The sequence below is a fragment of the Saccopteryx bilineata genome, chromosome 2 (genome assembly GCF_036850765.1).
Source record: "Saccopteryx bilineata isolate mSacBil1 chromosome 2, mSacBil1_pri_phased_curated, whole genome shotgun sequence".
In the NCBI taxonomy this organism is placed as follows: domain Eukaryota; kingdom Metazoa; phylum Chordata; class Mammalia; order Chiroptera; family Emballonuridae; genus Saccopteryx; species Saccopteryx bilineata.
In genome coordinates, this window is record NC_089491.1 from 5,237,155 (window position 1) to 5,256,433 (window position 19,279).

A 19,279-nucleotide genomic window follows, 5' to 3' on the forward strand; every position below is an offset into this window, starting at 1 on the left:
GGCCGATGGCTTGAGGGTGCTGGGGGAGGCCCACAGCTATCCCTCCACCACATCCAGGTTCAAATCCCCTGGGAACCTCTGTGCTCAGGCCACCGGGTCCCAGTCTCAGCTGGACACATGCCAGGGCAGGTCTCCCAGGTTAGGATGGCTGCTCTGTGAAACGCACAATATAAGTCTCCCACAGCGGTGGCTGATGGTGGCAGAGATGAAGCTGACAGCACGTGTCACAGTTGGAGCCCAAAAGGCCTGACCACCTGTCGTCGTGCCCAGAGGCCCATAACAGAGGGAGCAACACAGGGACCCTTTCCCCAAACTTACCACCCTGACTTCCCAGCCCTGTTGCCTCCCAGAGCCCCGACACTGCCTCCAACCAGCCACGGCCCCATCAGGGCCAGGAATATCAGGGCAGCGCGACTCTTCTCCTGCCCTAAGCCCCAGAAAGCCTTCGAGTTCAAATGGCATCGAGAGCAGCCCACCTGGACCAGAGGCACAAGCCGAACTACACTTCCCAGAATCCGCCGGGCTTGCCAAAAAGGAAATGTCGTTTGTGCATGGAGAGACTCAGCTCTCCCAGCAGCTGCAGATAGAGAAGGAGCGAGAGGGGGGAAAGGGGGGCGGGTGACCAGGGGGAGGGCGGGCGGTGTGCGGGGGAGCGAGGGTGGAGAGCAGGGCGGGTGAGCAGGAGGAGGAGGCGGCGCTCGCCGCCGCGGCCGCCGCCTGCGGACCTGCATCCCCGCGGGGCTGGCGAGCGGGCGGCGGTGCCTGCTAGCGCTGCCCTCCGGCCGGCGGCTGCGGGCGGACGCGGGGCCAGGCGGGCGCAGGGGCTGAGTTTCTGCAAAGTTTGACCTGGTTGCCTTTCCGATGCTGCAGCAGAGCGAGGCAGCGCGGGGCACGCCAGGCGGCTGCGGCGCGGCGGCGGGGCTGAGCGGCGACAGCACGCTTACAATGATCATAAAATAAAGGAGGCTCGCGGGGTGGGGGCGAGAGAGCCACAAGCCTCAGCCCTCCGCCCCCGGCCACCCCCCTGCAGCCCCAGGCTAGGAGGACGTGGGGGCCGGGGGAGCCCACGCCGGCCCCAGACCCCAGTAGACCCAAAAGACTGCCCGGGGAAGGGGGTTGGGGCACTCGGAGGACGCACCCGCGGCGGGGTCAGGGGCGGCCGGAGGGCGGCGACCGGGGCACGCGGATTGGCCCGAGGGGCAGGTGAGTCTCCGGTGCCGCCCGGGTGGGGGCGTGCGCGCCAAAGTTCCCCCGCGGCTGCGAGTGCGCCCGGCGCGCGGGGACCCTGGGCCGCTAAAGGCTGGCGAGGGGGGACAGAAGCGCCTGATCCGGCGGGGCTAGGACACTGCGCCCTCCGAGGATCTGCGGGGTCCCGGCCCGGGAAGGGGTGCATGCTGGATCAGACCGGCCTGCGGGGGTGGCATTGCGACCCCAGGGTGCCGGAGGGACCCGACCGGGGAAGGGGCACCGGCGGCGAGGCGGTAGGTGCGGTGCCAGGGCCAGTAAGTCCACGCGGCCCTCTGCAGTGCCAGCCTGTCGCCCCCCTCCCCCGCCCCCGGGCCGGGAGGGTGTCAGCGGAGATGTCACGGGCGGCGATTATTCGTTGGTACGTGCGGTCGCGCGGCTGCCACTGACGGGGCGGGCGGGGGGTGGGGGCGCGCCGCCTCCGGGGAGACCGCCCAGAGCTGTGCTGTCAGCTCCGCAGTCCGCGCCCGGCGCACACGCTTCGCTGTTCCGCGCGCCCCCCGCGGCAAAGTTAGGCTCAACTTTGAGGCGGGCCTTGACGTCCTGTCCTTTCCATCTCTCATCAGGTCCTCGGCGGTCGCGGCGAACTAGGCGGCGGCTCGAGCGCAGACCCGGAGCCCCGTACAGCGGGCGGCGACAGCGACGAGCGGACGCGGTGCATTCGCGTGAGGGCGTCGGCCCGCGCCCGCCAGTGGGCACCGACCGGGACCCTTGCTGCACCGCGCTCCTTGGAAACCTCGCGGACGGCGGGAGCCGAGCGCTCGCCTCCAGGAAGCCGCGGGTCGGCGCTCGCCTTCGAGGGAACCGGGACCTCTGCCGACTGAACAGAAACTGCCCTTCCATTGATTCTGCCGGGTTGGTTGAGAGGCCGGGCGCGTGTGCCCCGAGCGCGTGCGGAAGGCAGGAGGGCAGGAAGTTGGTCTTCTGCAGTGAGGGTGGCGGCGGCGCCGCGCCGGGACAGAGCCTTCCTTATTTATGTGTCTGCCGGCATTCGCCTTCTTCCCCGAAGACTTCAGGGAGCGTCCCCGAGCCGCGTTCCCCGCCTGCGAGGCACGGAAGGGCTGGATATCTGAACATGATTATCTATTAACATCCAAACTTTTCTTTTTTTAACCCAAAGAATATCGGTGATTTTTGTTCACTACTAGCAGAAGAAGAGAGAACTCAGGGCCCTTGAAATGCAGCAAAATCCTTATTTATAAACAGGCCTGAGGTTGTGATATGCAAACGCCCCCCTACTCAGTGAATGTTCTATCCTATGGATATCTGTCTTGAGATTTGAAATCGGAGAGCAACCCAGTGTGCCCTGGGTCCAGCAACCTCCATCCTTTCAATGCCCAGTTTTCTCTGGGACTGCTGGCCTTCCCTGGAGATCAGAGCACTACTGCGTGCCATGGGCTGTATTCAGAGCATCGGGGACAAAGCCAGAGTCTTCCGGGAAGGTATCGCGGTGATTGATGTGAAAGCCTCTATCGACCCCATTCCCACCAGCATCGATGAGTCCTCCAGTGTGGTGCTCCGCTACCGGACACCCCATTTTCGTGCCTCGGCCCAGGTGGTCATGCCGCCCATCCCCAAGAAGGAGACCTGGATAGTTGGCTGGATCCAGGCATGCAGCCACATGGAGTTCTACAACCAGTACGGGGAGCAGGGCATGTGAGTACTGCTCAGAGGCACGCTCTGGGGGGCTGTCAGGGTGGGGAGACCCGAGACTTCGGGCTGGGCTCAGGGCCTCACTGGGGGCAGAGGGAAGCTTTATACTTGTACAGAAGTGGCTTCGGAGTCCTTCTTGGCCATGTGATCTCCTAGAAGGCTGGCACATTGGGGCCGTGGCTCTGGGACCTTCCTTCCCACTGAGCTCTTCCCTGCAGGATGCTGAGAAAGCAGGGGAATATTCTGCCAGGTGCCTCTTTGACAAAACAAGCATGGCTGTCTGGGTCACCCGAGAGGCCGAGGCTTGGTCGCCAGGCCCAGGCCTCCGTGAGCCCGTGCGGCGGATATTTGGGGAAGTGATGGGGAGCTCTGAAGCCTCCTGAGTTGTTTGCACAGTGCTGTGTGGTTGGGTCTGAACTTGTCTTTGGTGTTTTCAGATGCACATCAGGACCTGGGGGAGTGCTTTTCTGTTGTTACCAGTGCTGTTCTGTTTGGAAGAACAGCTGCTTTTAGAAACCGGGGTTGCTCCGTGGGATGGTGTTCTTTGTCTCCAGGGCAGGAGGCCACTTAGCTAGGCATTAGTTTAAGTGTCCAGAGGGCTCCAGCAGAGCCCTAACAGCTGAGAGGAGCCCACTGGCTTCTTCTCTCCAGTCTGGTCTCCAAAATGTTCCCAGGATCATGTAAATGCAGGACGTTGGGACCCTGGGACTCTTCTGGCCTGTCCCCGGCTCTCAGAGATGGTGACCCCGGGTGTGGAAAGAACAGTGGTAGACGTAACTCGAAGGGCCACCCTGAGCCAGGGCAGTGACCAGCGCTGTTTCTGGGGCACCAGGACCTTTCTGAGAGAGCTGGCCGTGGCCACTCTCCCGCAGTGTCCCTCCTGGGCAGCCGCCCGGGTCTGCACGGAAGGAACAGAGAGCATTTCCCCGAGTAGGAACCTTTCACCCATGTAGGAACATCCCGGGCCATCTGAAATTAGAGAGGGGTAAGGAGGGGAAGAGAGGTTGGGGGGGGGGGACACACACACCAAATCTTACGGCTTCTCCACTTAATAACTGAAGTTACAAGGGAAAGGGGAGGATCACGGGAAAACTTAAAACGCGGGTGTACCCGTGACCCCCCCGAAGAGGTGTGCGCGCCGCCTAACCCTCATCGGCTCCTCCGTCGGCCTGCTTTCTGCACCCAAGCCCTTTAATTCCCCAAAGCAGCTTTTAATCCAGGACAGGGGCCGACTTCCTATTCCAAAAGGGAAACGTGAGTCTTAGCCATTTGGTGTGGACCTTTCCTCAGAAGCCTTAAGCTCGGAGCCTTCTCGGGCTTTTGCAAGGCTTCTGGGACAACTGGCAAGACACTGAGGTTTTGCTCGGGGGCTTCAGGCTAGGTCTCTTTTCTCCCCCCTAGAAGTTCTGGGGTAAGGTAGGCAGAGGGTCCTTCCGAACTTGGGAAGAGAGGGGCGCCCGGGGGAAGAAGGCCGCGGAGGGCGGAAGGGGCTGCGTTCTGATGGGATGGACGTGGCGCGTGGTGGGGAGGGGACAGGCCTGGCGCGCTGCCTCGGCCTTCCCCTTTGCACACGGGGTTTCCAGCCTTCAAGGCCTTACGCTCCACGTGGCGGCTCTGGGTAGGTCCAGGCACTCTTGCTGGAGGCTGGTCCGAGGCAGGAGACCCGAGACAACCTTTTTCTTTCTGTGCCAGTCCTTGGTTCCTGGGTAGAGGAACCCCGGGCGCATCTAGACTGCAGTCAAGCGGACTTGGGCGGGAGTCCAGGCTCTGCCACTGTCCAGGCCGTGACCTGAGCCACTCTGACCCTTGGTGTCCTCCTCTGCAAATTGGGGCATACTAGTCCTTGCGCCACGGTTTATTGTGAGAAGGACGGGAGACGGCACGATGCCAGGCCCACAGTGTAAAACACTTAGTAAGGCAGGCGGCTTTCGCCTTGAGCGTTATTCGGCCTGTGATGATGACCCTCTGCCGGGGAGCGAACGGTGGGCAGATCATGGCCGCAACTAAAGAGTTCCGATGGACGTAAATCACCCTTGTACTGGGTTTTCTCCCCGGCCCGGACTTCCTCTTTTGCACAGGGCCACTTCCTGACTTTAAAACGTGTTGAAATAGTGTAAGTCGTGAACGCTTGGAGTTCTCAAGGGTCCGAGGCCGCTTTCCTTGCTCTCTGCCTGCTCCCCTTGGTCCCCTCCCCTTCTTGGGGCACCTCTGTTGCCACAGGACCCTTTATGTCCGCATCCCATTCCTTTGGGTTTATAATCCCACGTGGGAGGGGACCAGCTTCAGAGAAAGGGCCAAGTTTGAGGCTCCCTAGGAGGGTCAGTGTCCTTACTGGACTCAGGCCACAGGGTCAGACTGACTGACCAGTGCTGGCTCTGGGGCCTTGGAAAGCCACCCCGCGGAGCTTCGGTTCTGTCATTGGTCAGAACTCCCCCCAGGCCGCTGGGAGGGTCCGGTGAGGACAGGTGTAGGGGCGACCCTGTGGCTGAGATGCTGCATTTGCAGCTGCTCAGCTTACTGTGAATCAACAGGAGCATGTTTAAGAATTACGGAACAGCACGGCTCCTCGCGCGGGGCCTCCCGTCCGTGGGCAGAGCACGCTCATCACCCAGGGCCCCCTGGAAGTGAGAAAGGCTGGTTTAGAAAAAGCCTGGATGTAAGTGGATGTGACCTCAAAAAACCCTTCTCATCTTCCTTACCCCAAACTACTCTTTTTCATATTTTTAAGCCCCGTGACATGAAAGAAAGGGAGCAGTGATGAGCCGGGGGACTGACCAGAGACCTCCAGCTGCCTAGCACTGTCCCCTCGCTCTGCTCGGACCGGAGGCTGTCCCGCGCACTGTGGGCTGTTGAGTAGCCTCCCTGGTCTGTACCCACTCAATGCCAACAGCCCCCCAACTCCCTGCTGTGACAACCAAAAGTGTTTGCAGACATTGCCCGTTGTCTCTGGGAGGGGTGTGAAGCCACTCCTGGTTGAGAACCAGTGGAATAGACCCCGGCAATACGAATCATTAAAACAAAACCCACATTCTGGGCTTCAGTGGCCCAGGGCGGGTAGAGCCAAGGTGGCAAAGGTTAGGGCTTCTGTCCGTTACAAACGGGCTTGCATTCAAAATATTAATTCTAAATACTTAACTGAGAGCCATAATACCCCCCAAATGTTATCCCTGCTGGAGATTAATCTCTAATCCAGAACTTTTTGGAATGACATTCTGGGTTTGAAATGATCTGGAATGGAACAATAATATGACTCTTACAGACAGCTATAAAATGGTGAATTTCTCCACACCAGCTTGAGAGGATTCTATATGGTTTTGGGTCCAACCCACATTGTTTTAAAAGCCACCCCCCTCCCCCGAAAACTGTTGGAGACACCTGCCTCGACAGCCCCGTCCCCCGCAATTCCTCAACTGCCACCTGTCAGCTGGCACAGTCTTCTAAGTGACAAGTCACAATTTCTCACCTGTGTGGGAGACACTTCACATTGTCCCTAGCTTGCCCTTCTCTGGAGCCCCCAAGGGAATCTGGCCCCAGGCCCAGGCCCAGGCTCAGGTCTGTTTCTGGCTCAGGGTTCTACCAAAGGGCAGACTTGGGGGTGAGGGGAAGAGAGCAGCTCAAGGGGAGAGGGTCTCTCGGGGTTCACAGTGCCACCTCCCCTTGCCCTTGCCCGGCAGGGTGTGGACCCCAGCTCCGCCCTTCAGTGGTGCTTGACTGTGGGCCCAGTCTCAACCTTCCTGAACCTCCCTGTTCCCATCTGTGAAGTGGGGAGAACAGTCCTTCCCTCGTGCAGGGGTGAGGATTACGTGAGGAGAGCACCGGGGGAACCTAGCACAGTGCCTGGTGCCTCCTAAGGCTCAGTCGGTGGGAGCTGTCGACGCCATAGCTACCGATAATCCGGTGATGACGCAGCGCCCGGCAGACCCAGCGTAAGGACTGCTCTGGTGTGGTTGTTGCTGAATTGGGTTTCGCGTACTCATCTTACGGGGTGAGAGCCTTGGGCGGTGAGACTTCTGAGGGTCTTTGCAGCCACAGGGTTGGGTGACATCTGCTGTCACAGGAGGATGAGGCTGGCGGGACAGGGCTAGGGGTGGGGAGGGACCTGAGGCCTTGGGGACACGCTGGAGCTGGGCCGATACTCAGAGATGCCCAGCTCCTTCCTCCTCCGCCCTGTTATTTCACAAGAACATCATCTGATGTGAGGAGGAAACGTCCCTGAGGCCTGAAGCCACTTGCCCAAGGCAGCTTGCTCTGCGCAGTGGGTTTGGGGACAGGCTGGGAGGACTGGCCCTGGTGACCACGTGGCTTCCTCCTGCAGCCCTGGCTGGAGCCACGGGCGCTGCACAGAACAATCGAGGATGCTGCTTCCTCTCTTCACCCGGAAGGCGGCCTCCCCCAGCTGCTGGGTCCTGGCAGAGGCGTGGGTGGGAGAGGGAAGTCCTCACTTCCAGGCTTTGGGGTGGGAGGAAGTGGCAGGGGACTGCCCGGCCCGAAGAGAACTCCCCCTGGACCGGGCCGGCCAAGTCATCACCCCAACCCTTACCTTCCGAGCGCCCAAAACAAAAGCTGGCTGTTCCTGGAGACGTGCGAGGAGGCACCCGGCAGCCACTGTGATCAGGGGAAGAATTCAATACAGAGACCCCTGTGTTTGCCGACTGGATTGGGGTAAAACGTAAAAGGCCAGTGGCTCCCACGAGGGAAGACCATCAGATGGTAGACCATTCTTTTTATTTAAATAAAAGCTGTAAAACATATAGGGTAGGAACCCATTTTTGTGATACAGTCATCACGGAAAGTGGGAACAGGCACTGTGTGGATGAGAGGGAAAGGTCTAGAGAGATGTTTACCGGACTGTAGAGTGGAGCGTAACCTCAGGGAGGGGCGGGCCCGCCCGGAGAGATGGCTTTCATTTCTTATTCATACACTTCTCTCTGGCCGGCAAAAACAAACAAAACAAAAACACAGCATCTATAATGGAAAACTGAAATGGAACGGGCCCCACCGGGCTGGCCCCTCTGGCTGGGCCCGGGGCCGGGGCAAAGAGGGGTGCAGGCCTGGCCTCAGTGCAGCTTGTGTGGGGAGGAGGGGGACACCAGAACCCCTCCCTCGGAGAGCAGGGGCCTGGTGGGAGAGGGCTTCTGGGCCTGTTTCTGGACAGAATTTGAACTTCTTGCAAACGGTACAGATGGTTTCATCGGGGACCAGGCGGGATAATCCCCAAGTGCCCGTCTGCCTGAGCAAGGGCGCGGGCACCTGTGCCAGGCAGCCCTGGGTGGGGAACCTCAAGTCCTCCTCTGTGAAGCTCTTAGTGTGCCCAGCAGGTGCCGTGGGACGTGAAATACTGTTCGGGTGGACTTAGTTCAGTGTTACTTCAATTTAAAGCAACAAATGTAACATATTACGAAAATGAATATATACTGCTCACAAACATTAGGGGATATTTCAAAATGAATATGGAGTGATAAGAAAAAGAAGCATTTGATTTTCTTTTTTTTATTAAACAAGAACATCAGAAAAGCAAAGGACAAGTAAAAAAAAGTTGTTTATGCAAATGAGATGCAAAACCAACTTTTATTTCATTGGTGAAGATGCACTAGACTGGAGGCTGGAAGTCCTGGAGTACCTGCATGTCCCCTGGCCCCCTAATTTCTGTGAGCCGTGTATATTAGGAAAATGAATATATATATACCTAGCGTATTTGACCTGTTATTTCTAAGGTGTTTCTTAGGAAAAGCTAAATTTAGTTGAGTTTTTTTTTTTAAGTGATTGATTTTAAGGAAAACAATACAGGAGATATATAGATGGGACCTAAGTGTAGAAAGAGACAGGAAGTTTGGTCACTGCTCCAAGACCTGGTGGGCTGGGCGGACGGTCCGGCTCTGGGGTCCAGAGCTCCCGGGGTAGTCAGGGCTCTCTGGAGCAGGGAGAGTGTGCTTCCCTCGGCCCAGGGCTGTGGAGGGGCCTCCCATGGACACCTCTGCGCCTCCCTGGTTTCCTTCACTCTCTCCTGAGAGGCCTTCGCACTGGGCCAGCCTGGACTGGAGGCTGGGCCTGGAGCCACAGAGTGGCCATCCCCAGCCCTGTGGTGGCCCTCAGCACAGCCTCAACCCTTCTCCAGCCTCTAGGGAAGGCCTTTCAGTAACCCTTCTGACTCATTCTCAGCCAGGCGTGCTGCTCAGAGCCTGTGTGTGTGTGTGTGTGTGTGTGTGTGTGTGTGCATGTGAGTGTGTGTGCATTGGGTGAGGGTCTGTTGGAGGCTGGTAGGTAAGAGCCTCTGTGTATGTCTGTGTGTGTGTGTGCATGCATGTGTGTGCGTGTGTGTGCATGCGTGTGTGTTGGGCAGAGGCCTGCAGAGGCCAGTGGGTAAGAGCTTGCTCAGGCTGTGGGTCCTGGCCTGGCGGCTTCCTGGTGATGTGATCTTGGGCCGGACCTCTGACGTCTCCGAGTCTCCTCTATAAACGGCACCCCCACCCCGGACCTGGCACCCCGGTACCCCGGCCCCAGCCCAGGGTCGGTGAGGGGAAGCTTGGGGCTGAGGTGGGTTCATAGGGCGCCCGGCCAGCCGATGTGCTCAGGGACCATGACCACTGTCACTGTGGGGACGGCCCAGGTGGGAGTGGCCCTGCCGCTGCAGCTGCTCCAGGTGAGAGGGCGCACCCACAGCCACGGCTCTGGGTGAGGGTCCCCTGAGCAAAGCTGGACTTGTCACTGAGACAGCCCCCCCACCCCCGGCTCTGGCCCCACCCACCGTGTAAATCCTGGAGGCCTGGCTCCTGCTCTCCCGGGATCATCAACAATGATCATATAATTATTTAATCACCCCTTGGCTGTGCCAGAAAACAGCAGGACGAGGACCAAGTGGCATCTAGGATGCCGGGCACTTGGCCTTGGGGGCAGGGTTAGGGCGGGCTTGGGGGGGCGGGGGGGTTCTCCAGAGCTCAGCCAGGAGCACCACTGCGGAGGACAGGAGGGGGAGGGGCGCAGCTCCTGGCGGAAGGCCCCGTGGTGGGGTGGGGTGCTGGGGCATGGCCCCTTAGAGGAACTGAGATTGGCCGTGGGGTCTGCAGCCTGGGGAGGGTGAGTGCGCGCGCGCACGCGCGCGTGTGTGTGTGTGTGTGTGTGTGTGTGCGCGCGCGCGCGCATGCGCCCGTGTCTGGGACCCGAGCTTCAGCTACATTTGGCTTTAAGGTCCATGGGGAGTCATGGCAGGTTTAGCGGGATTGGAGGGAGGTACGGTGCGATCAGGAGTGTTTTTATTTATTTATTTATATTTATTTACTTATTTATTTTTGTATTTTTCTTAAGTTGGAAATGGGGAGGCAGTCAGACAGACTCCCGCATGCGCCCGACCGGGATCCACCCGGCATGCCCACCAGGGGGCAATGATCTGCCCATCTGGGGCCTCGCTCTGCTGCAATCAGAGCCATTCTAGCGCCTGAGGCAGAGGCCACAGAGCCATCCCCAGCACCCGGGCCATCTTTGCTCCAATGGAGCCTTGGCTGCGGGAGGGGAAGAGAGAGACATAGGAAGGAGGGGGAGGGGTGGAGAAGCAGATGGGCACTTCTCCTGTGTGCCCTGGCCGGGAATCAAACCTGGGACTCCCACACGCCAGGCGGACGCTCTACCACTGAGCTAACTGGCCAGGGCCTCAGGAGTGTTTTTAAAGGATCGTTCAAGGCCCCGGCCGGGTAGCTCAGTTGGTTAGAGTATTGTCCCGGTAGGCCAGAGGTAGGGAACCTTTTTGGCTGAGAGAGCCATGAACGCCACATATTTAAAAATGTAATTCCATGAGAGCCATACAACCACCTGTGTACGTTAAGCATTATCCAGTAAAAATTTGGTGTTGTCCCGGAGAACAGCTGTGATTGGCTCCAGCCACCCGCAACCATGAACATGAGCGGTAGGAAATGAATGGATTGTAATACAAGAGAATGTTTTATATTTTTAACGTTATTATTATTATTATTAAAGCTTTGTCTGTGAGCCAGATGCAGCCATCAAAAGAGCCACATCTGGCTCGCGAGCCATAGGTTCCGACCCCTGCAATAGGCCAAGGTTGCAGGTTCGATCCCCAATCAGGGCACATATGGGAATCAGCTAACGAATACATAAATAAATGCAACAAACGGATTGTTTCGCGCGCTCTCTCTCTCTCTCTCTCTCTCCCCCTCTTCTTCTCTCTCCAACATTAATTTAAAAAAAATAAAAAATAAAAAGATTGCTCAGGCTTCTGGGAGGACAGCCACTGCAGGGGGCAGGCAGGGAGATCTGCAAGGGGTGAGGGGTCCTGACCGGGGGGGGGGGGGAGTCAGGGGTGGCGGGCGTACCTGGAGGGTACCGGGCCCTCCACCACCTCTGCTGACCCGGGCGGCACCTCCCTGCACTTCTCTCGTGGCTCTGTGGCCGGCTTTGGCGACAGGTGCTCGGCGAGCTCCTGTGGCGGGGGTGACGGTTGGGGACCACAGGAGGCACTGGGGGTCGAGGGACGCTGAAGGGTCCGTGTCCGACAGGACACGAGGGGGCCTTCTGATGTCCGGCTTCCAACCTGGACTTGCCTGCTGTCCTTGGGGTTCCCTGCCTGCGAGGCCCAGGGTCTGGAGAGGAGGCGGCTGAGCCGGTGGGACCAGAACCCGTGAGCTGGGGCCGGGACGGGCGTGTCTGCCTTTACCCCGAGTCCCCCACCTCCAAGCAGAGCCACCGGCTGAGCCCTTGTGCGCGGGCTCGGGTGCGGGGGTCCTTGCCCACTTACCCGTTTGGACAAGGAGGGTGCCCAGTGTGCAGGGCTGGGGGCTGAGCTTGCCCGCCACTCCGTGGAGCAGAGACTGAAGCCCAAGGCCATTGCAGAACAAACAGGCGATCTTAAGAGGAGGCGAGACGGCAGGAAACCCACTCCTTTCAGAGTCTGAAACCATAAGTAAGTCCAAGGAGGTGTCCGGTCAGCTCAGTGCCGGCCAGTCCTAACTGCTGACACCTCCCTCAAGTGGTTCCAGAAACTTCCACACATTGCTGTTTACTGTGAACCAGGTAGCATACGTCAGCCAGTGGTGAGATTCAGCCGGTTCGTACTGGTTTGGCAAAACCAATACCTAATTTTTCGTTAGTTTGGTGAACCAGTTTTTTTGTGTTTTTTTTCCCTTTTGTGGCAGAGACAGAGTCAGAGAGAGGGACAGACAGGAAGGGAGGGGGATGAGAAACACCAATTCTTCATTGTGGTTCCTTAGTTTTCATTGATTTCTTTCTCATATGTGCCTTGACCGGGGGGCTTACAGCAGACTGAGTGACCCCTAGCTCAAGCCAGCGACCTTGGGCTCAAGCTGGTGAGCCTTGCTCAAATCAGATGAGCCCGCACTCAAGCTGGCGACCTCGGAGTCTCGAACCTGGGTCTTCCACATCCCAGTCCGAGGCTCTATCCACTGTGCCACATCCTGGTCAGGCAGCGAACCAGTTGTTAAAATGGCACTTGTCATCAGGGTTCTCTCTAAGGTGGGTGCCTGGGCAGCCGCCCAATGTGGAAATCATAAATTTACATTTCTTACTCTTTTTGAACATTCACCAACATTCATCTGTGCAACAGCGTTTTCTAAGCGCCCGTAGTCATGTTCGTTCCGTCCACAGATAAAAATAATCTGACAGAACTATGCTTGTAATATTTATTTATTCATTTCATAAAACTCATTACACCTTTAATGAAATACTACATTTTAATTTCCTTGCATTTGTTACTTCAGTAAACAAATATGTAACGTAAAGAGAAAAAGTGCCAGACAGCCAGACAGTGACAAGCTGTCACTGGAAATACCTTAAATAACTGTTTTATTGTTTTCTGTCACGTATTATTTAATATTCTTTCATTAATATTTTAAAACTCTTGTAACATAATCTAGTTTTGTGTACCTCTTTTATTGCTCTTAGTTAAGTATTAAATGCATGAAATAATGAAATACCTTTTGGTATATCATTTTTTTATACTTAAAACGGTCATTAGGATGGAGAACCGGCTGTTAAAATGATTTGAATCCCATCGCTGACATCAGCACATTTAACCCCTCAAACTTTGCAAGGTGGGAAGGGTTAGCTCCAGTTCACTGAGGAGGAAATAGAGGCTCAAAGATTTGTGACTTGGTCAGAGCTAGGAGCCAGAGGGAGACTGGGTCCCCACTGGGGGGGTCTGTGTCCCCCAGAAGCTGTGCCCTTAACCACGCTCCCTCCCACCTCCTCGATGGGAACACGGCCCATGGGGACCAGTCAGCCTGTGCTGGCTGTGTAAAATAAACAGACGCCCTGAGCCTTGGTTCTGAGTAATGCCCCACACGAGACCCGGCTGCCTGCCAGTTCGGGAGGGTGGTCACCTGTCTGTGACTGAGCTGGGGCGGAAAGGAACCACGGAGCTTGGGGTTCAGAGGCTGAGAGGGAGCGAGACAGAGAGGCCAATCTCCACACCAGCTCACAGGAAGTGGAAGGGGGCCACGGAAGAACACAGTTCCTTTCGCAAGTTTGCGTTCTGACGTTTAGAAAGCTCTGGCAAGCGAGTGTAACCACTGTGAGCAGATGGTTCAGGTTCAGGCGGCCGGCACGGGCTTCTGCTGCTGGTGGCGGGTGGGGGGGTCTGCCAGAGCCCCGCGATCTTGGGGACCCGCGGGCTTTTGGAGACGTGAGGCCCCTGGGGCTGCCTGCTGCCCACGCTCCCTCTGAGTGTGATGAGCCCACGGCCCTGGGCAGGAGGTGGCCTACTAGGCGGGCGTTCTCCTCATTTGCGACCTTTTCAAGAAAATAAAACAGATGACAGAGATGAAATAAACAAAAATTGGCCAAGTTGTGTTCATAATCATTCCTCCTATGGTGGCCCCAGTCCTGCCACCTGCTAACATTTGAGTGACGCGTCCCGGTAGAGGAATGCAGAGAGAGAGAGAGAGAGAGAGAGAGAGAGAGAGAGAGAGTGTGTGTGTGTGTGTGTGTGTAAAGATAAACACGAACTTTACCATTCTGACCACATTTACGTTCAGTGACATGAAATCCATCCACCAGGCTGTGCGTCGTCTCCAGCACTTTTCATTGCAAACGGAAACTCGGTCCCCATTAAACAGCCCTCACCCCTCCGGCCCCTGGAACCATCATCTTCCTTTCTATCTCTATGAATGTGACCGCTCTAGGGACCTCACACAAGTGGAATCACATAGTATCTGTCCTTCTGTGACTGGCTGATTTTGCTCAGCGTGATGTGCTCCGGGTCCCTCTGGGTTGTGACATGTGTTGGAATGATGTCCTTCCTGTTTAAGGCTGAGTCCTAATCCCGGTGTGGATGGACCCCGTGTCGTTCATCCATCCCCCATCGGCGGACGCCCGGGTTGCTTCCAGCCGTGGGCTGTGGGGAGCGGTGCCGCAGTGCGCAGGGACGCACCTGTGAGGGCGCAGAGCCCACCGTGCAGGTCCGGCGTGGGCAGGCGTGCAGCGCTCTGCGTGCCGAGCGTCCTCCGCGTTGGTATCGAAGGGCCCCGGGGAACCAGCGCTAGACCCAGCCAGGCTGCCCGGGCCCCTGGCCCCACTGCTCGGCCAGATCACCTCGGAAAACCCTGACTGCCGCCGCCTTCGCGCCACCTAGCTGTCCAGTAGGGTGCACGTGACTGTTGACGAGCCTCTGAGGGGTGGCTCCCCAGCTGCTGCTGCGGGGTCCTCAGGGCAGCTCTGACAGGCTGGCGTCCTCTTCCGTCTGACCGCTATTCTTATAGCAACAACAGCGACGACGATGGTGTTAGCGGCTTCCGACTACTGGCATTTATTTACTTTGGGCCCGGCCCTGGGCTGGCACATTCCTGTCCCCCTCCTCCAGTGACCTCAGCAGGGACGTGTGTCCAAGACTGGGAGGCTGAGGGAGGACTGGTTCCTGCATGGGGTCTCAGGCCAGGGAGGGGGAGCTGGGACTTGCAGCAAGGCCTGTGGGGTTCCTGAGCCCAAGCTCTAGGGCAGCCCCGGTGCCTGCTCTGCCCCAGGAAGCCCGGGCCCCTAGGCCCGCAGCAGGTGTGAAAGCCTCGTGGGGGCTCAGCACTGCAGCAGGGCAGGGGGGCAGGGGGGCAGGGGGACACTGCAGAGCTGGGCGCCGACTGCAGCGCTCTGAGACATGGAGGGGGGGGCTGGCTGGGTTCTACCGCCCCAGAGACGGGCCAGCCAGATGGGGGCAGTTCCGGCTGTGTGGTGCTTCCTCTTCTAGGCCAGCATGAGCAGAAAGAAGGGGGAGTAGTGCGGGGGGGGGCTTCTCTTCACCCCTGGAATCCTCAGGTGTGGGCTGAGGCCCCGGGGAGGGCCTGGGGGACAGGCTTCCACATGGTAGAGGAGACACAGAGGTGAGGGCCCACACCCTAAACCAGGGGTCCCCAAACTACGGCCCGCGGGCTGCATGCGGCCCCGAGGCCATTTATCCGGCCCCCACCGCACTTCCGGAAGGGGCACCTCTTTCATTGGTGGTCAATGAGAGGAGCATAGTTCCCATTGAAATATTGGTCAGTTTGTTGATTTAAATTTACTTGTTTTTTATTTTATATATATATATATATATTTTTTTTTTTTTTTCTTTTTCATTTTTCTGAAGCTGGAAACAGGGAGAGACAGTCAGACAGACTCCCGCATGCGCCCGACCGGGATCCACCCGGCACGCCCACCAGGGGCGACGCTCTGCCCACCAGGGGGCGATGCTCTGCCCATCCTGGGTGTCGCCATGTTGCGACCAGAGCCACTCTAGCGCCTGGGGCAGAGGCCACAGAGCCATCCCCAGCGCCCGGGCCATCTTTGCTCCAATGGAGCCTTGGCTGCGGGAGGGGAAGAGAGAGACAGAGAGGAAAGCCCGGCGGAGGGGTGGAGAAGCAAATGGGCGCTTCTCCTGTGTGCCCTGGCCGGGAATCGAACCCGGGTCCTCCGCACGCTAGGCCGACGCTCTACCGCTGAGCCAACCGGCCAGGGCCTATTTTATATATTGTATTTGTTCCCGTTTTGTTTTGTTTTTTACTTTAAAATAAGATATGTGCAGTGTGCATAGGGATTTGTTCATAGTTTTTTTTATAGTCCAGCCCTCCAACGGTCTGAGGGACAGTGAACTGGCTCCCTGTGTAAAAAGTTTGGGGACCCCTGCTCTAAACAGAGGGCTCTGGGGGTGCTGGTGGCTATGACCCAGGCCCCAGTGCTGAGAGGGAAAGGTCGGAAGCACCCCCTTTCACAGGTGAGGGCACTGAAAGTCAGAGGGGGCAGGCATTTGCTCCAGGTCACACACTGGTCAGTGGAGGGACCAGGAACATTCCTGTAGGTGCCTTGACTGGGCGAGCCCAAGGTTTCAAACCAGCGACCTCAGCCTTCAGGGTCGATGCTCTATGCACCGTGCCACCACCGGCCAGGGGAGTCATTCCTGTATGTGCTGACCCCATGGCCGCTGGGCTCTGAAGTCTCCTGTTGGTCTTTAAAACAAGAGAAAGACCTGGGGGCCACGTGTAGGCCAGAGGGCCTGATGCTGTGTGGCTGCAGCCCCTCGGAGCCCGTGGCCTCTGCCTTAACCCTTTGAGTGGTTCGAATGTTCACGTACGTCCCCTCTCAGAGGGTTAACAATAAAATCACTACTCCGAGGGTTTAAACAAGGGCACATGTGGCCGTCCCCCCAGCAGGGGATGTCCCATCTCAGGGGATGTCCCTCCCAGGGGCTCTGGGCACGGCACAGGTCAGGGCTTTCCATTACCGTTCACCACCACCAGACCCGTCCATGTGACGCACCTCCCCAAGGGCACATGTGGCTGTCCCCCCAGCAGGGGATGTCCCATCTCAGGGGATGTACCTCCCAGGGGCTCTGGGCACGGCACACATCAGAGCTCTCCATTACCGTTCACCACCACCAGACCCGTCCGTGTGACGCACCTCCCCAAGGGCAGGCATCTAGGGCTTCCTGAAGCCCAGCCGGGGCCCAGCCCTGTCTGCTGTGTGGTTTGGGGGGGAGGAAGATGGAGTTGAGATGATGCAAGGGGACAGGATGGCCTTTGGGGGGGGGCGATGTCGGGGGAGCCCTGGTTCACCGGCCATGACGGATGTTCGTTTCCTGTCTGGCCCCCTGGGAGGTAATAAGCCCCGTGGACAGAGGGGACGCAGAAAAGCCCTGTGGGTGGTGGGTGGCTACTGAGTCAACGGGCCTTTTCTGTTCCCAGGTCCAGCTGGGAGCTCCCGGACCTCCAGGAGGGCAAGATCGAGGCCATCAGTGACTCGGACGGGGTGAACTACCCCTGGTACGGCAACACCACGGAGACGTGCACCATCGTGGGCCCCACCAAGAGGGACTCCAAGTTCATCATCAGCATGAACGACAACTTCTACCCCAGCGTCACGTGGGCCGTGCCCGTCAGCGAGAACAACGTGGCCCGACTGACCAACATCTACCGGGACCAGAGCTTCACCACGTGGCTGGTGGCCACCAACACCTCGACCAACGACATGGTCATCTTGCAGACGCTGCACTGGCGCATGCAGCTCAGCATCGAGGTGAACCCGAACCGGCCCCTGGGCCAGCGCGCCCGGCTGCGGGAGCCTATCGCCCAGGACCAGCCCAAAATCCTGAGCAAGAACGAGCCCATACCGCCCAGCGCCCTGGTCAAGCCCAATGCCAACGACGCTCAGGTCCTCATGTGGCGGCCCAAGTACGGGCAGCCGCTGGTGGTGATCCCGCCCAAGCACCGGTAACCCCCGGGGCGCGCCCGCTCGCTTCCACGCCAGCGATGACATCGCTCAAACAGCAGGCTCGTGGACGCCCCTCATCCAGCATAATACAACCATTCTACCTTGTCCAGTGGGGGGCGGGGGGGTGTCTCACTGTGCGCATGCCCCAGGACAGCCTCCCGCCCTCCAGATGGAACCGGCTTCCTCGCAGGGGGCGGGGGAGACCTAGCCAGGACAGACCAACCCCATGAGCGCCCACCCTTCAGTGTGACCTGGGGTCTCTCCTTCTCTCTCCTTTTTCTCACAATTTTAGTCATTCACTTGCAACAGATTCCCCAACACAACTGCTTTTCAGTCTTTTTTTTTTTTTTTTTTAAACAGCCTCTTGACGAGGTTCAGGGGCAGGAGGGGGAGGAGCCACTGTGTGACAGGCCCCCTCTTGCTGACCTGTGAGTGCCGGCCCTCCCATGGTGGCTCCCCCTTGTCCCCCTTCACGCGGCCTTATGTAGACTTGCTTTGCCAAACTTTTGCCTTAAGCTGAATTTAAAGGAAAAGAAACAAACACACAAAAAACCAAACCCGAAACCAAGAGAGAAAGCAGGATCTCTTTTTCTATTGGACTTTCCATCTTCTGCCCGAGGTGAGGGTGAGGGAGGGGGTTGGATCAGGGACGAGAGGGAGACGCCCTGAGCCCCTCCTCCCCAGGGGTCTTGGGGGACACAGGCAGAAGCACAGATTCCGACCTAAAACCAGCTGCTCGCTCTCGTGTCGCAGCAGAAAGGAGACCCCAGACAGAGGCTGTCTGAAGAGCCCCAGGTAGACACCCCAGCCCCCACACCTGCAGAGCAGGGCTGTGAGCCATGGCCTGGCCCGTCCACCCCGGGTCCATCCGCCGGGGCAGCCTTAACGTGCCCTGGGGGGGTCTTGGAGAGAAGGGGGGTCCTGTGAGTTATCGGCCATCTGTCCTCTGCACCCATCCACAGAGGGTCCGCCCTCACAGCCCAGGGCGGGCGGCTTCTCCTTCCGGACCACACTGCCCCCCAATGCCTGGAGGGCCAGCCACTCAGCCGGGTTTCGGATCAGAGGTCAGAAGAAAGGCACGCCTTTCCCTCCAGGCTCCTTCTCAGGGGACGTCCCTCCCAGGGGCTCTGGGGAGGGCTGCCCACAGGCCCTGAGCCCCCCAGGGCTGGGGGTGGGGGTAGCCACGGAGGAAGCACCCACAGAAGGCTTTCCTGGACTGGGGGGGGCAGCTGGTGGCCACGCCCCTGCTGTCCGGGCTCAGGCTGTGGGACTCCATGGGCCCCGGGGGGAGAGGCTGGTCTTTGAGGACCAGCCCCCCCCCAATCCTGAGCGACACCAAGCTTTCTTAGCCACATCTGCCTTCAAGGCTTCTCGCAGGAGTGGTGGGGGACACCCCACTGGAGCCCCCTCCCTCCAAGCTTGCCAAACCCACAGCTGCTTCCCTTGGGCCCCACATCCAAAATAATAATAATCAAGCACAGAAAACCGTCAGGGAAGGAAAACGATCCATTTCTGCTGCACATGAGCCACTCGTAGGAGTCCCAGTGACAACACGGGAGGGCGTCATCACCCAACCCAACCCCAGCTCTGCCCGGTTACCCATGTGACATCGTATCTACCACTCCAGGGGTGCTTAACATCTGGTCCCTCGCCCAAGCCCACTCCGGACTGACGGAGCCATCCC

The 19,279-nt window shown here is 58.4% G+C and overlaps 1 protein-coding gene across 5 annotated transcripts; it reads left to right on the forward strand.

Annotated features, from left to right (window-relative positions):
* Positions 1-670: 670 nt before the first annotated feature.
* Positions 671-19,043, forward strand: FAM78A (family with sequence similarity 78 member A). 5 transcript variants are annotated; one of them, XM_066255925.1, is made up of 3 exons: positions 671-1,203; positions 1,812-2,901; positions 17,070-19,043. In XM_066255925.1, the coding sequence occupies exons 2-3, from the start codon at positions 2,579-2,581 to the stop codon at positions 17,596-17,598; spliced, it is 852 nt and encodes a 283-aa protein (XP_066112022.1). In that variant the 5' UTR covers positions 671-1,203; positions 1,812-2,578; the 3' UTR covers positions 17,599-19,043. The 5 variants fall into 5 exon arrangements, with proteins under 5 accessions (XP_066112022.1, XP_066112024.1, XP_066112026.1 ...); XM_066255927.1 differs by lacking the exon at positions 671-1,203 and adding an exon at positions 1,309-1,481; XM_066255929.1 differs by lacking the exon at positions 671-1,203 and adding an exon at positions 1,473-1,485.
* Positions 19,044-19,279: the final 236 nt, after the last annotated feature.

Bases quoted from the DNA above. Each gene is read 5' to 3' on its own strand.
- FAM78A (XM_066255925.1), top strand. From the start codon at position 2,579: ATGCCCAGTTTTCTCTGGGACTGCTGGCCTTCCCTGGAGATCAGAGCA. The intron at 2,902-17,069 runs GTGAGTACTGCT...TTCTGTTCCCAG, and splicing joins CAGTACGGGGAGCAGGGCAT to GTCCAGCTGGGAGCTCCCGG.